Raw genomic sequence first — 14,775 nt, 5'->3', positions numbered from 1 at the left:
AATTTGTGAAGCTAAGCTTGAAGATCTGAAAAAAGAGAATGTTCGGGAAGAAGCTTTGTGGGGAATGGGTAAACATTTTGAGGTTAAGGATGACGAAACGCGTTATTTCATGAACAATATTTGGACACCAAAGTTTGGTGACATCAGAAGCTTAGTCCCGGAAAAAGCTCACATATCAATATATCATGTACATTCTGGCTCCGACAAAATGTATTTGGATCTAAAGAAATTGTATTGGTGGTCTAATATAAAAGCTAAAATTGTTTTTTATGTGGGGCAAGTGCCTTACTTGTTCTAAAGTCAAGGCAGAGCATCAAAATCCATCGGGATTACTACAATAACTGGAGATTCCTGAGTGGAAGTAAGAGCAAATTGTTATGGACTTCGTCACAAAACGGCCCAAGACCCTTAGTGGTTACAACACTCTTTGGGTAATGGTCGTCAAATTAACTAAGTTCAACCACTTCGTACCAATCAAGGAAGCCAGAAGCTGATGAGGACTTACCTTAGGGAAATTGTCAAACTTCGTAGAGTGCTAATTTTTATCATCTCTGATAGAGATAGTAGATTCACTTCCAAGATTTTGGCATCGTTACAGAAATCCATGTGAACTCACTTGAATGTGATCACAACTTACCAAGTACAGACCTTTGATTTATTGTTTGATTAGATTGAATGTCTAGCTCTAATGAATCGATTCTAGTTTAAATTTTAGTTAAGATTTTAGATTCATTAGAACCGATTCTAGTTTAAATTTTAGTTAAGATTTTAGATTTGATTTCTGTTTTGGATTTGATATCCAATTTTGATTTTAGATCTGATTTTTGGTTTGAATGGATTCGATGATGCGGTTTTTGTTTTACGGTGGCATTTTACTCGAAAAATAAAGGATTTCAGAAGAAATTGGACACCAATTTTGATTTTAGATCTGATTTATTGTTTGAATGGATTCAATGTTGTATTTGTTTTTCGATGGCATTTTACTCGAAAAATAAAGGATTTCAGGACGATGTGTAATTTTCTAGATTAATCATAAATTTATAATAATAAACTAAAAAGAAATTCACAAATAATAAAAATATATATATATATATATATATATATATATATATATATATATAACGACTTTTTAGGTGAAAAATACAAGACGTACAACAAAAACAAAAATAAAGATCTAGTTAAAAAAAAAATAAGTTATCGCCAAAAAAAATTTAATAATAATAAGTTATCGCCAAAACACGCAAATTAACCTAAACACCCTTCATGTAATTTACTCTTTACAAAATAAATGCGAAGACATAGTCATATTTGTAAATATCCGATTAAATCCATACCTTTACTTATCATAGAATTTGAACTCTCAAACAAAAAGTAGTCGTATTACATTACTGCTCTTGAAACTATATCGTACCAAAATGTACATCAATGTTTAATTTGTTGCGAATCTTAGTTAACGACTTTCCAATGATCACTCGTGGTATTCATTTTGTTACCGAAAATTTATCAACTGCATAAATCGATGAGTTTAATTAAACATTGTAACATATATATGAGGTGACGATTAATCTCCATTTAACCTGATTTTGATTCAACCAAAACAACCGATCATATGAAAACCAAATCTTCACACACATAAGTACAACAAACGATTATACCACCAGAAAGAAAAAAGTACAACAAAACAAACATTCGAAAACACAACTAAAAGATTACAATTAACATTATTCCCAGACACTCTTTAAATCTTCAAAATCCTCAAGTCCGATCACCAACTTTCCCACCTTCTTTCCCTCCAGCAGTTTGAACATGAACACCTCCACCAACTTGATGCCCTTGACCAGTCTGACCCTGAGGTCCGATCTCATGAGCCTTCTGCTGAATCGTCTGACCCATCTCCTTCGTCTTCTGGCCAGTATACATTCCGACATCCTGAACTGTTTCCTTCGCATAGTCTATCTGATCTTGAAGCGACGGTGTTGACTGCCTCAACAGGTTCACCAAGTACGACAACGAGCTCAGCCCAGTCAACCCAAAAGTTCCCGAAGTCAAAAACCCAGTGACAGCCAAGCCGATTGTTAAAATCGCAGGGACAATAACAGGGCTGAAAATGATGAACACCGGAGTAGCAACAGCAAGTCCGATCATTGTTCCGACGAGGGTGATTCCCGCTAGGCCAAGTAAGATCCCGCCGATTGGAAGTAAGGCCATGATCGCCATTATTTTGCTGCCGGATGGACCTGGTTGCGGGTAAGGGAGTTTATCGCCGGTGGTGCGGTCATAGCGGAAGTGGGGTTGGGCGGTGTGGTGTTGGGCGGTGTGGTGCTGACGGTCGTAAGTAGTTGCCATGATTTGTAATGATGGAAGAGGTGGAAGAAAGATGGGGTTTTTAAAGATGAAAGGGAAGATATATGGTGATGACACGTGCGTGATGACTTGGACATACGAGGCTTTGCATGAAGCACAGGTTTCATTCACTTCTGGAGTGTTTGGGAATAGCGATTGTTGTGTATGGTACTTTTTCTCTTGGACAAACTTTGAAAATTTTGAAACTTATATAAAAGGATTTTGTAAAAAGAATTTAAGAAGGTAGATAATAATAAAATCTCTACTAGTTGTTTTTAGGTATTCATAATGTATTTTATTTTATTAGATTTTAATAGATTAATATATTATTATTTTATTTTATATATTTTATTAATATTTTTATAATATATTATGTTTTATAAAGTTTAATAAAATATGTCTCAATAATAAAAAAAAATTAATGAAGAATTTAATGATCGATGAAACTATATAATATCAACATAAGAACCTATTGTTGGAATAGTGTCTAAGGCTGCAACTATATTAGGCAAGTATTTGACCCGGTTGTGCATGGTCCTTTTGGGTTGCCTTCACCATAGCAACTTGATAGGATGATTTATTAAGAGGGAGTAAATATTATTAATATATTATGAGAATAATATAAAGAATAATATATTGTTATTTGATTAATATAAGTCATAGAATTAATTGGAATTAATTTGGTGACTTAGAGAGATTAATTAAATAAGAGGGTATAAACTGTCAATTGTTTAATAGTTAAACTTTAGACTGTAAATTCATATAGATATGTATTGGACGGATTCTAGAAGCTAAGGATTGCTTCAAATCGTCTAAGGGGTTATCTAAGGAATGGATTTGGATAGCCTTAAGAGAAGATTATCCAATTAGGGTTTAGGTTGTAACCCTTAAGGAGTCTACAAGTATAAATAGACCATATGGCATAAGGAAATTGGAACTTCATCTAAAGTAAGAGAACCCTAGCCGATTTCCTCCCCTCTCCTCTCTCTCAAATCATCCTCCTTGCTAGTTGGTGTTTGTAAGTCATTAGAGGAGTGACAATTGTGACTCTAGAAGCTCCAAGACAACAAGATCAACAAGGAATTCAAAGGTATGATTCTAGATCTGTTTCAATATTGTTATTACACCTAAATAGTCATTAGAAGTCTTGGATTCAAAGCATGTTTGATTAGAAAGCCTAGATCCAAGCATTAGGGTTTTGCATGCGCACATAGGAAAGTTCTTATGGCTAAAACCCATCAGTGGTATCAGAGCCTAGCTTAGTTTTCATTAAATTGTTGCTTAATTGTCTGAAACTAAACTGCAAAATTCGATTTTTGTGTTTCTGAGTCATGGACTCGGCAAGTTCCATAGTGGACTCGGCGAGTTGGCTTGACTCGGCGAGTCCCTTGGTGCACTCGGCGAGTCCAAGCGTCAGGAATGGCCAGATTCGGGATTTCTTCATGATTATCTTATGGAAACTTACCTTAATCATATTAGATCAACCCTAATCCGATTTTTTGATATATATGACTATAATCTTGATCTAATTAAAAATATTTATCAACTAATAAAATATTTAATTTCCTTATATGATAATTAATTAATTATTTTGATTATTTTGGTAATTATCTTGCAAGAAATCTTCAATAAATCAAATATAGATAATTAGGAAATTAATTGTTAATTGAAATTATTTGTTATTTGATCCTCCATGTTTTAAATGTTTAAAACTTGTCCTCAAGTTTTGAAATTTATATTTTGTAATTAAAAGTTTTAATTTAGACAATTTAAATTTCAAACCCTAGATTTTAAAATGTTTAAAATACAACCCTATACTAATATAATATTACAAGATTAATATATATATATATATATATATATACATATATATATATATATATGACTAAAATGCTAGTCTTACCGTTAGTAGGCCTCATTCACGAAGCCGATCTATAAGGTGGGTATAAGGTTGCGGCCTATAAAATGGCGCTTAATGGGTGTACACTCACACCCACCGCTTGCTTGATCGGTGGAGGGTCATTAGCCGAACGGGTAGGATAGGGAAACCTCATCCTCTCATTAAAAGTATAATAGGAAATACAAAGTAACTACACATATTTTAAAATTTCCCAATCTTAGTTACTTTAGGAAAAGTGAATTGATGCAATCACATAAAATTACACTTTGCACCCTTGCTAAGAAGTTAGTGGAGCGTGTGTGGTTTACCGGCACACTAATTGGTTCTAAGCAAAGGTGGCAAAGGGTGATTCATTTTTTATCATAGTTTGATGGAGTGTGTGTGGTTTACCGGCACATCGAATAGGTGATCGTTACAATGAAGGCACCATGTGAATTTGCATGGTAATTCACACCTGCTTTGTGATCCTCGGTATCCCAGTCACAAACTAGAGGGGCATATCGAGATTTAAACATGCCATTGAATAGTTTTCAATGAATCTCATCCGAACCTAGGAATTCTCAATACATATAGGACTAATAGTTAGGTTTTATGGTGGAGAATTAGTGAATCGTCATTCACTTACCTTCAATTTATTTGCATGTTAGATTACGGCATCCCTTTTCTAATATGTAAATGTTGTTGTTGGATCCTAGCCCTAATTTTTCTTATTGGGTGATAATTAGGGATTCATATTCTAATCTATCTTTGTCCTTTCTATTTGTAGATGTCGAACGCAAACAACGTTGCTGCTAGTTTTTTCATGTTGATGAGCCTTTGCCAAAAGGTCACCTTCGATGGAACGAACTTTAGCGAATGGATAAGATACATTCGCACCATTGCTCGCTATGCGGATAAGGAGTATGTCCTCGATGAGAAGCTCGAGAAGATCAACCCTGAAATCGCTACTCCGGCTGAAATTACCGCTTTTGAAACTCATGAGCGAGATGCAACGAAGGAACATTACATCATGATAGCCACCATGAACTCCGAATTCCAAAAGTCCTACGAGGACATGTACCCGTACGACATGCATCAAGACTTATTGGAGAGATACCACCAAAACGTGAGACAAGAGCGTTATGAGATTTTCACTAACATGATTTCCGCTAAGATGGGTCATGGAGAATCTCTTACCGTGCACCTGCAAAAGATGCAAAGGTATGTCGACCGCCTTCGCAAGTTAAATGTTGACTTTGGGGAAGACTTGGCGATCGACATGGTGCTTCATTCTTTGCCTCCGATGTACAATCAATTTAGGATGACCTACCACATGAACAAAGAGGAGGTCATCCTAAGCAAACTCCAAGGTCTCTTGAGGGTCGCTGAGAGCAACTTCAAAGACAAGTCTGTTGCACCAACTCCCAATCCACCCGTTGCTCCTGTCTTGGCTATTGGTCAAGGAAAGGGAAAGAAGAGGAAGGCTTCGTCTAAGAACTATCGCAAGGTTAAAGCCCAAGATGGTGCCTCTTCTAGTGTGACCAAAGTTGATCCCGCTAAGCCCTACCCTAACCCGAAGGAGGCAGAGTGCCACCACTGCCACAAGATATGACATTGGAAGAGAAGCTGCCCGGAATACCTGCAAGCCATCAAGGAAGGAAAGATCAAGCCGTCTTTCGCAGGTATATATACAATCAAATCTAACGATTCTAATCATGCTATTTCTTGGGTTCTTGATACCGGTTGTGGTTACCACATTTGTTCTAATGTGCAGGGACTAAGAAGAAGTAGGGATGTGGAGCAAGGAAGGATCAATCTAATCATGGGGAATAGAAGATCGTCGCCTGTGACCAAGATTGGAGTGTATTCTTTAGTGCTTAGGAATAGTTTATGTTTAGATTTGAACAATTGTTGCTATTCGCCAGAAATGGCTAGAAACATCATTTCATTTCATGGTTTGTATAGATAAGGTTTTAGATTTTCTTTTAATAATGAGAATGGTTTTATTTTGGCTTATCTAAATGGTGTCTTTTACTTTGAAGCTATACCATGTAATGGAATTTATGAAACTGTTATGATTGTTGATAACTTAGGAAATGATGTTTTGAATATAGATTCTTCCACTAGTATGGATAAAGCATCCTTGTGGCATTGTCGTCTTGGACATGTCAACAAGAAACGCATAGCCCAACTCCAAAAGGATGGAGTGTTGGAGTCATTCGACCTTAGGGAAGATGACACGTGCGAGTCTTGTTTACTTGGAAAGATGACTAAATCACCCTTCACGAGTACGTGTGAAAGGGGTGAGGGTCTATTGGAATTAATACATACCGATGTATGTGGACCGTTTAGATCAACCACGAAGGATGGGAACCGCTTCTACGTGACTTTTACCGATGATTATAGTAGATTTGGGTATATCTATTTAATCAAGCAAAAGTCAGAAACTTTTGAAAGGTTCAAAGAGTTCAAGAATGAAGTGGTGAATCAATTGGGCAGGAAAATCAAGATGCTTCGATCCGATCGAGGAGGAGAGTACCTAAGTCTTGAATTCCACGATTATCTCAAGGAGTGTGGAATAGTTTCGCAATTGACGCCTCCTAGGACACCGCAGTTGAATGGTATGGCAGAAAGGCGTAATCGAACCTTATTGGATATGGTTCGCTCTATGATGAGTCGTGCTTCACTACCTATCTCTTTTTGGGGGTATGCCTTAGAGACCGCCGCCCATATCCTTAACCGAGTCCCTACTAAGAAGGTTGCCAAAACACCTCACGAGATGTGGACAGGGAAAGCTCCCTCGTTGGCACATATCAAGGTTTGGGGTTGCAAGGCTTTCGTAAGACGAGATACTCACGACAAGCTCGAACCCCGAAGTGAGCGATGTATTTTCATCAGCTACCCGTAGACATCCTTTGGATATCTCTTCTATAGACCGAAGGACAATGTTGTCTTTGTTGCGAGGAGAGGAGTTTTCCGAGAGCGAGAACTCATAGGCCATGGAGACAGTGGGAGGCAAATCGAGCTTGAAGAGATTCAAGAGTCGATAAATGAAGGAACCTCTACCGCTGGCACTCAACCCGAGGAGGAAACTCCGGTTGAACCGATTGACGAATCCTTACCTCTTAGACGTTCCGATAGAGTTAGAGTTCTACCCCAGTTTTATGTTTTTCATATTACTACTGAAGGGGACACATATATTAGTGATGGTACACTAATAAATCTTGATGAACCTAATAGCTATAAGGAAGCCATGGAAGGCCCGGAGTCTGCGAAATGGAAAGAGGCAATGGATAGCGAGATCCAATCCATGTATGATAACCAAGTTTGGAATTTGGTTGATTATGTGCCCGGACGTAAGACCGTTCGGTGCAAATGGAAACGTACACACATATAAAGCGCGATTGGTTGCGAAGGGCTTTACTCAAACTCCCGGAGTTGACTATGATGAAACCTTCTCACCAGTTGCGAAGATAAAATCTATTAGAGTGATGCTAGCGATTGCCGCATTTCATGATTATGATACTTGGCAGCCCAGATAGCTGCCTCCAGAGTAGGAGCCTGACGCACTGGCACCGCGTACTCCCATGGAAGTCCCTTTGCGTACTTGTCAATTTTCGTCAGCTCATCCGGAACAAGACGCAAGGCAAACTCCATCTTTTCTGTGAAGTTGTTCGTGTATTCATCGATTGACATGCTTCCCTTCTTCAGGGTTAGAAACTGGTTCTCTAGCTCAAGCAGGTTTTGAGCTGAGCAGTACTTTCGTTTGAATTGCACCAAAAATTCTGCCCATGTCAGTTGCAGGGGCTCATTAGGGCTCAGAGTCTTCCCCAAGGTATTCCATCAACGTACAACACTTCCTCGAAACTAACGCACTGCAAATGTGGTCTGTAGCTTCCCTCTGCAACCGCATGTCATGAAGGCTAACTCCATCTCCGAGATCCAATCCATGACCCCGATCGGATCCTCCTTTCCAGTGAAAGTCGATGGCTTGCAAGTCAGAAAATCCTTGTACTTGCATCCATTCCTCTCGACTTTGTCATCTTGGTTGTTTTGTCGAACTATTGGTGGGTTGACTTGACCAACAGTCCCACTGTAGTTTCCTTCCTCAGTCTGCCCTTCGTTCAACTCGGGCTGTTCGATCTGAATAGTGGCTTCCTCACGATTTTGCTGGAGCAAACGTCTAGTTTCCTCCATTTGACGATCCAACATTGCCTGGATCATCGCTTGCACTCCGGCCATCGTTATTGGTCCGGCAGCGGCTTCCACAACTGGTATTTGCTCGATCACGGGGGGTTGGTGTCCGTTCCCATTTGCATTCACGTTTCCACTACGGGTTCTTGCCATCTTGATCTATACACCGAATAAGGTGAATCCAGATCTTTACTTAGGATTGACGGTTAAATCATCCTTATCACTCCGAAACGTTTATATGCTAGTTCTAATATCGTAGTCGTACGTTTAGAATCCTAAACACATAAGGTTTCCAGATCCGGTCGGCAACAGACCATAGATCCGAACAACTAACAGCATATCAGGCACAAGTATTTAGCACATAAAAGCATTTTAGGCACAATTCCTAAAATAAGCTAGTGCTCACACCTCACAATACCAACTGTGACATCCCCATTTTCACGGCCAGAAAAGACCGATTTTGTTTATGCTTTATAAAAATCAGAGTACTTCATTTTATAAAAATGTTGCGGAATTTGTTCCCAGAAAAACATGGTAAATACGTTATTAAAACATTTTCGATGAAACGTATTTATTTCATTTTAAAACGTTTGGGATGTCATCGTTAATACAGAAACATAAGCATAAACAGAACTTACAATTATTTACACTAGTGATCTACATCTCTTTAAATCTCTCAGTGTATTGTGACTTCATATCAACACCTGTGATAAAAATAAACTGAGTGGGTCAGGTTGGGAAACCTGGTGAGCACATAGGGTTTTCAACCCACAATAATATAATTATTATTTTTAAACATCAAACAATCAACCCAATTACCCATTCCCGTTATCCTCACATTACGTCCCTAAAACATCTAACACAAGGGACCTAGTCAAAGGACTATCATTGGGATGGAGTATATCTGGTGAGCACACAGTGCACACAGTTCGAATAAACACACAGTTCGGTTAAACACAAAGTTCGAATAAACACCCACAGGTTGCGAGCCTGTTAGTGTTCCACTGGACTGTCTAGAATAGTCCGTGGTCGTCATCTATACTCCGCTAGATGACTAGATCATCAAGAACATCTATAACGAGGCATCTCATTATTTCATTTTATCACACAACAACTAATACATCTACCCATGTTTTACCCAACACATTTTGTAGATATAAAATACATATACAGTTTAAATCATTGAAAACATGTATAAAACGTTCATCCAGCATAGATAGCAAGTATACAGATAATATACACACAGCACGTAATTTATATAAAATACTTCATATCTATGTGTAAGCTGAAAGTAACTATGCACTCACCTGAGAAGGTGGTGACTCGGTACTCGGACAGCGCTTCGTTTACTTTAAAATAATTTCCTTTGACGAAACCTAGTATTATCACCACTAGATTTTAGTCTAATATTACCGTGACTAATTATTAGTCTTATTATTATTATTATTATTATTATTATTATTATTATATAAGCGTTTAAACAATACTTTCCAACTACTATGTACAGACAGGGGCCAGACATAAAACACCGGAGGGCAGGACCATTTTGGCGTATAGCACTTCTGAAATCCAACAACCCTATGCGGCCCTTTAAACTAGATTCCCCGTACCGCGAGTAGTTAAAAGATATTATAACGACACTTATATAAGTCATAATAATAGCCCAAATATTTATTATAAATTTATAATAACAATACTAATTTTAAATATAAACTATATTTAAAATAGGGTAAACATAACTTACTTTCAAGGGGATTTTAGCTAGGAGTCGGGCTCTGCAGGGGCAGAACTTCGTCGCTGAATCTTTCTAAGAAAGATTCGTGCAGCGCTTCAGCGCTCACCTTACTATACTAAAACTACAGAAAGAGAAGTCGAATCACGAGGGACCGAAATGCTCGGGGGATAAGGAGAGAAAGACTCTTGAATCAAGAGAATGGTGCAAGAAATATGAGAGCCCAAGGCTCTTATTTATACTAATTGAATTTTCAAAAACTACCCTCCATAATTACTTAATGACATTTTAGTTATATAAACAACTAAACACCCCTCTATAATACTATTTTAAATGGATTTAATGATCTTTGTACTAAACTAATGTCGAAAGAACTCAACATTAGTTTTATAATAACCGCATCGTCGATACCTTTCTAATGATATATACATATGTATATATATGTGTACGTATACATGATTTATACTTTATTTTAATACGTAAATATACTACTATAATTTGTAACTCGCTCATACGAACTCCGTTTTTGACGTTATTTATATCCACGCGTAGGTGGAGACATACTCTACAACTTTCGTTTAGACTCCGTTGGTTAATTTTGACTTTATTTTTAAAGTTATATTTTTAACAGGCCAGGACAGGATTGGTCCGTTAAAATCTCATAACTTCTTTATTCGATGTCCATTTTCGTCTGTATTTTTATCGTTACGCTACTAATAACGAGATCTTCGATTCTTGTTTAGGTTGTGTCGGCTAAAAATCAATCGATCTAAAATTCGAATTTCGGGCTGTACACCGCTAATCCGAAACTTCGAAAAATCATAACTTCTTCATACGAAGTCAGATTTGGGCGTTCTTTTTATCGATGTTCTTAGTTTAACATATTCTACGACTTTTGTTTAGAGCGCTAAGGCTAAATCTCTATATATCATAAATTTACTATTTACGCTTCCCGGCGCCGTGCCGGTTCCGACGCGAAACTTCGACGGGTCATAACTTCTTCGTTATAACTCGGATTTCAGCGTTCTTTATATGTACGGAAACCTTGTGACATATTCTACAAATTGGTTAAAATTATTTATTCTAAATAATCTTTTTGTCAAAAAGTCGTTTTCGACCCCTATTGCCTCTAAATTGACTAGCCCGGATCTGCGGGCGTTACAATTATCTCCCCCTTAGGATGATTACGTCCCGGAATCATCAACGAAACAGGGCTCGTATAATGACTCCATACGTCATCTTTTCATCCTAGTTAATAATTATAACTTCTATATTCCTTCAAGTCTATCTCTTAGACTCATTGACTGTAAGCAGTACTCGATCGTGCACCTGCTCTCTACCTCGGGCTAGACTTCAAATTATGACTTATCATCATGTGATGCACATTTAGACTTAGGTCTCTTAGAGTTAAATTCTAAAATAGACTATGCCTTCCTTCATGTTCTAATGTGATATAATCACACTTTAACATGTAGCGTTTCTGGCTACCAACTTCTTTAACAACGAACGCGATACTTCTATTGATTGCTTTGATTTCAATCGTTTGGTTTAAGTCGGACGCTACATCAAACTTGGTTCTCTGAACCACGCAACATACTCATCGTAGTCAGACTCAATTCGGTATGACCACTAGGGTCGGAAATCAACAATCTTTTTAGTCATTATCGAAACGATGGTAATGACATACTTGAAAAAAAAACAGAATCAGTTACTAGCTTCTTGGTAACCTTGTGACTTTCCCTGATCCAAGTGTGAGTCCTGTGTTTCCGGTAGTATAGGCCTCTACTACCATTCACACCTACTCATACTCGTCCCAAGTATTGTCCCGCAGTCTCTCCAAGTCACCATACACGAAAAAAAAACAACTTAACACATCAGATAACAAAACAAAGGTTTCATATCATTTCTTGAAACGATTACATAGGTGTTCAAGTTCACCCTAGACTATGCCTCTAACAGGCTAAATCATATGATTCTATGGCTACATTATAACTCGATCCTTGGATGTCAAGCCGTCATTCCTGAATCCTCGCATTGTCATCTGCTTCGTCTAGGATCATATGGAATGCTCTTGCCTTCGGTTTTGGCGGAATGTTTGGTTTTTCCGCCTCTTTCTTTTTCGGGCAATCCTTAGCAACATGCCCTTCTTCACGGCATTCATAACACACCCTTTTGCACTCGTTGGCGTAATGTCCGGTCTTCCCACACTTGTAGCAAGTCACTTCTTCGCTACATTTCCCAGAGTGATTCTTTTTGCACTTCTCGCACCATTTCACTTTGTTTCCTCCTCCGCTAGACTCCTTTGAACCAGACTAGATCTTCTTATCGGGCCTCGTAGATTCCTCAAACTTCCTCTTTTCGCCAACCTCAATCTTGTTGGCAGCTCTTCCCTTAATCATATCTTCCACAGACTTGGCAGCCCAGATAGCTGCCTCCAGAGTAGGAGCCTGACGCACTGGCACCGCGTACTCCCATGGAAGTCCCTTTGCGTACTTGTCAATTTTCGTCAGCTCATCCGGAACAAGACGCAAGGCAAACTCCATCTTTTCTGTGAAGTTGTTCGTGTATTCATCGATTGACATGCTTCCCTTCTTCAGGGTTAGAAACTGGTTCTCTAGCTCAAGCAGGTTTTGAGCTGAGCAGTACTTTTGTTTGAATTGCACCAAAAATTCTGCCCATGTCAGTTGCAGGGGCTCATTAGGGCTCAGAGTCTTCCCCAAGGTATTCCACCAACGTACAACACTTCCTCGAAACTAACGCACTGCAAATGTGGTCTGTAGCTTCCCTCTGCAACCGCATGTCATGAAGGCTAACTCCATCTCCGAGATCCAATCCATGACCCCGATCGGATCCTCCTTTCCAGTGAAAGTCGATGGCTTGCAAGTCAGAAAATCCTTGTACTTGCATCCATTCCTCTCGACTTTGTCATCTTGGTTGTTTTGTCGAACTATTGGTGGGTTGACTTGACCAACAGTCCCACTGTAGTTTCCTTCCTCAGTCTGCCCTTCGTTCAACTCGGGCTGTTCGATCTGAATAGTGGCTTCCTCACGATTTTGCTGGAGCAAACGTCTAGTTTCCTCCATTTGACGATCCAACATTGCCTGGATCATCGCTTGCACTCCGGCCATCGTTATTGGTCCGGCAGCGGCTTCCACAACTGGTATTTGCTCGATCACGGGGGGTTGGTGTCCGTTCCCATTTGCATTCACGTTTCCACTACGGGTTCTTGCCATCTTGATCTATACACCGAATAAGGTGAATCCAGATCTTTACTTAGGATTGACGGTTAAATCATCCTTATCACTCCGAAACGTTTATATGCTAGTTCTAATATCGTAGTCGTACGTTTAGAATCCTAAACACATAAGGTTTCCAGATCCGGTCGGCAACAGACCATAGATCCGAACAACTAACAGCATATCAGGCACAAGTATTTAGCACATAAAAGCATTTTAGGCACAATTCCTAAAATAAGCTAGTGCTCACACCTCACAATCATCGCTTAGCATTCTAAGTTTAAGTCTAGAAATAAATCCATATTCCTAGTTCGCTTAAACTAATGCTCTGATACCAACTGTGACATCCCCATTTTCACGGCCAGAAAAGACCAATTTTGTTTATGCTTTATAAAAATCAGAGTACTTCATTTTATAAAAATGTTGCGGAATTTGTTCCCAGAAAAACATGGTAAATACGTTATTAAAACATTTTCGATGAAACGTATTTATTTCATTTTAAAACGTTTGGGATGTCATCGTTAATACAGAAACATAAGCATAAACAGAACTTACAATTATTTACACTAGTGATCTACATCTCTTTAAATCTCTCAGTGTATTGTGACTTCATATCAACACCTGTGATAAAAATAAACTGAGTGGGTCAGGTTGGGAAACCTGGTGAGCACATAGGGTTTTCAACCCACAATAATATAATTATTATTTTTAAACATCAAACAATCAACCCAATTACCCATTCCCGTTATCCTCACATTACGTCCCTAAAACATCTAACACAAGGGACCTAGTCAAAGGACTATCATTGGGATGGAGTATATCTGGTGAGCACACAGTGCACACAGTTCGAATAAACACACAGTTCGGTTAAACACAAAGTTCGAATAAACACCCACAGGTTGCGAGCCTGTTAGTGTTCCACTGGACTGTCTAGAATAGTCCGTGGTCGTCATCTATACTCCGCTAGATGACTAGATCATCAAGAACATCTATAACGAGGCATCTCATTATTTCATTTTATCACACAGCAACTAATACATCTACCCATGTTTTACCCAACACATTTTGTAGATATAAAATACATATACAGTTTAAATCATTGAAAACATGTATAAAACGTTCATCCAGCATAGATAGCAAGTATACAGATAATATACACACAACACGTAATTTATATAAAATACTTCATATCTATGTGTAAGCTGAAAGTAACTATGCACTCACCTGAGAAGGTGGTGACTCGGTACTCGGACAGCGCTTCGTTTACTTTAAAATAATTTCCTTTGACGAAACCTAGTATTATCACCACTAGATTTTAGTCTAATATTACCGTGACTAATTATTAGTCTTATTATTATTATTATTATTATTATTATTATATAAGCGTTTAA

At 38.3% G+C, this 14,775-nt stretch overlaps 1 protein-coding gene across 1 annotated transcript; it reads right to left on the bottom strand.

Annotated features, from left to right (window-relative positions):
* Window positions 1-1,608: 1,608 nt before the first annotated feature.
* Window positions 1,609-2,369, bottom strand: LOC145094763 (oleosin-like). The gene has a single exon (XM_079032819.1). It carries the CDS (start codon window positions 2,344-2,346, stop codon window positions 1,756-1,758), a length of 591 nt encoding a protein of 196 aa, XP_078888945.1. The 5' UTR covers window positions 2,347-2,369; the 3' UTR covers window positions 1,609-1,755.
* Between the last annotated feature and the right edge of the window lie 12,406 nt (window positions 2,370-14,775).

This window comes from Lactuca serriola, chromosome 3 (assembly GCF_051521515.1).
Source record: "Lactuca serriola cultivar US96UC23 chromosome 3, Lser_US96UC23_V15, whole genome shotgun sequence".
In the NCBI taxonomy this organism is placed as follows: domain Eukaryota; kingdom Viridiplantae; phylum Streptophyta; class Magnoliopsida; order Asterales; family Asteraceae; genus Lactuca; species Lactuca serriola.
Note: the sequence above shows the minus strand (reverse complement) of the source record. Positions and strands in the feature narration are given on the sequence as shown.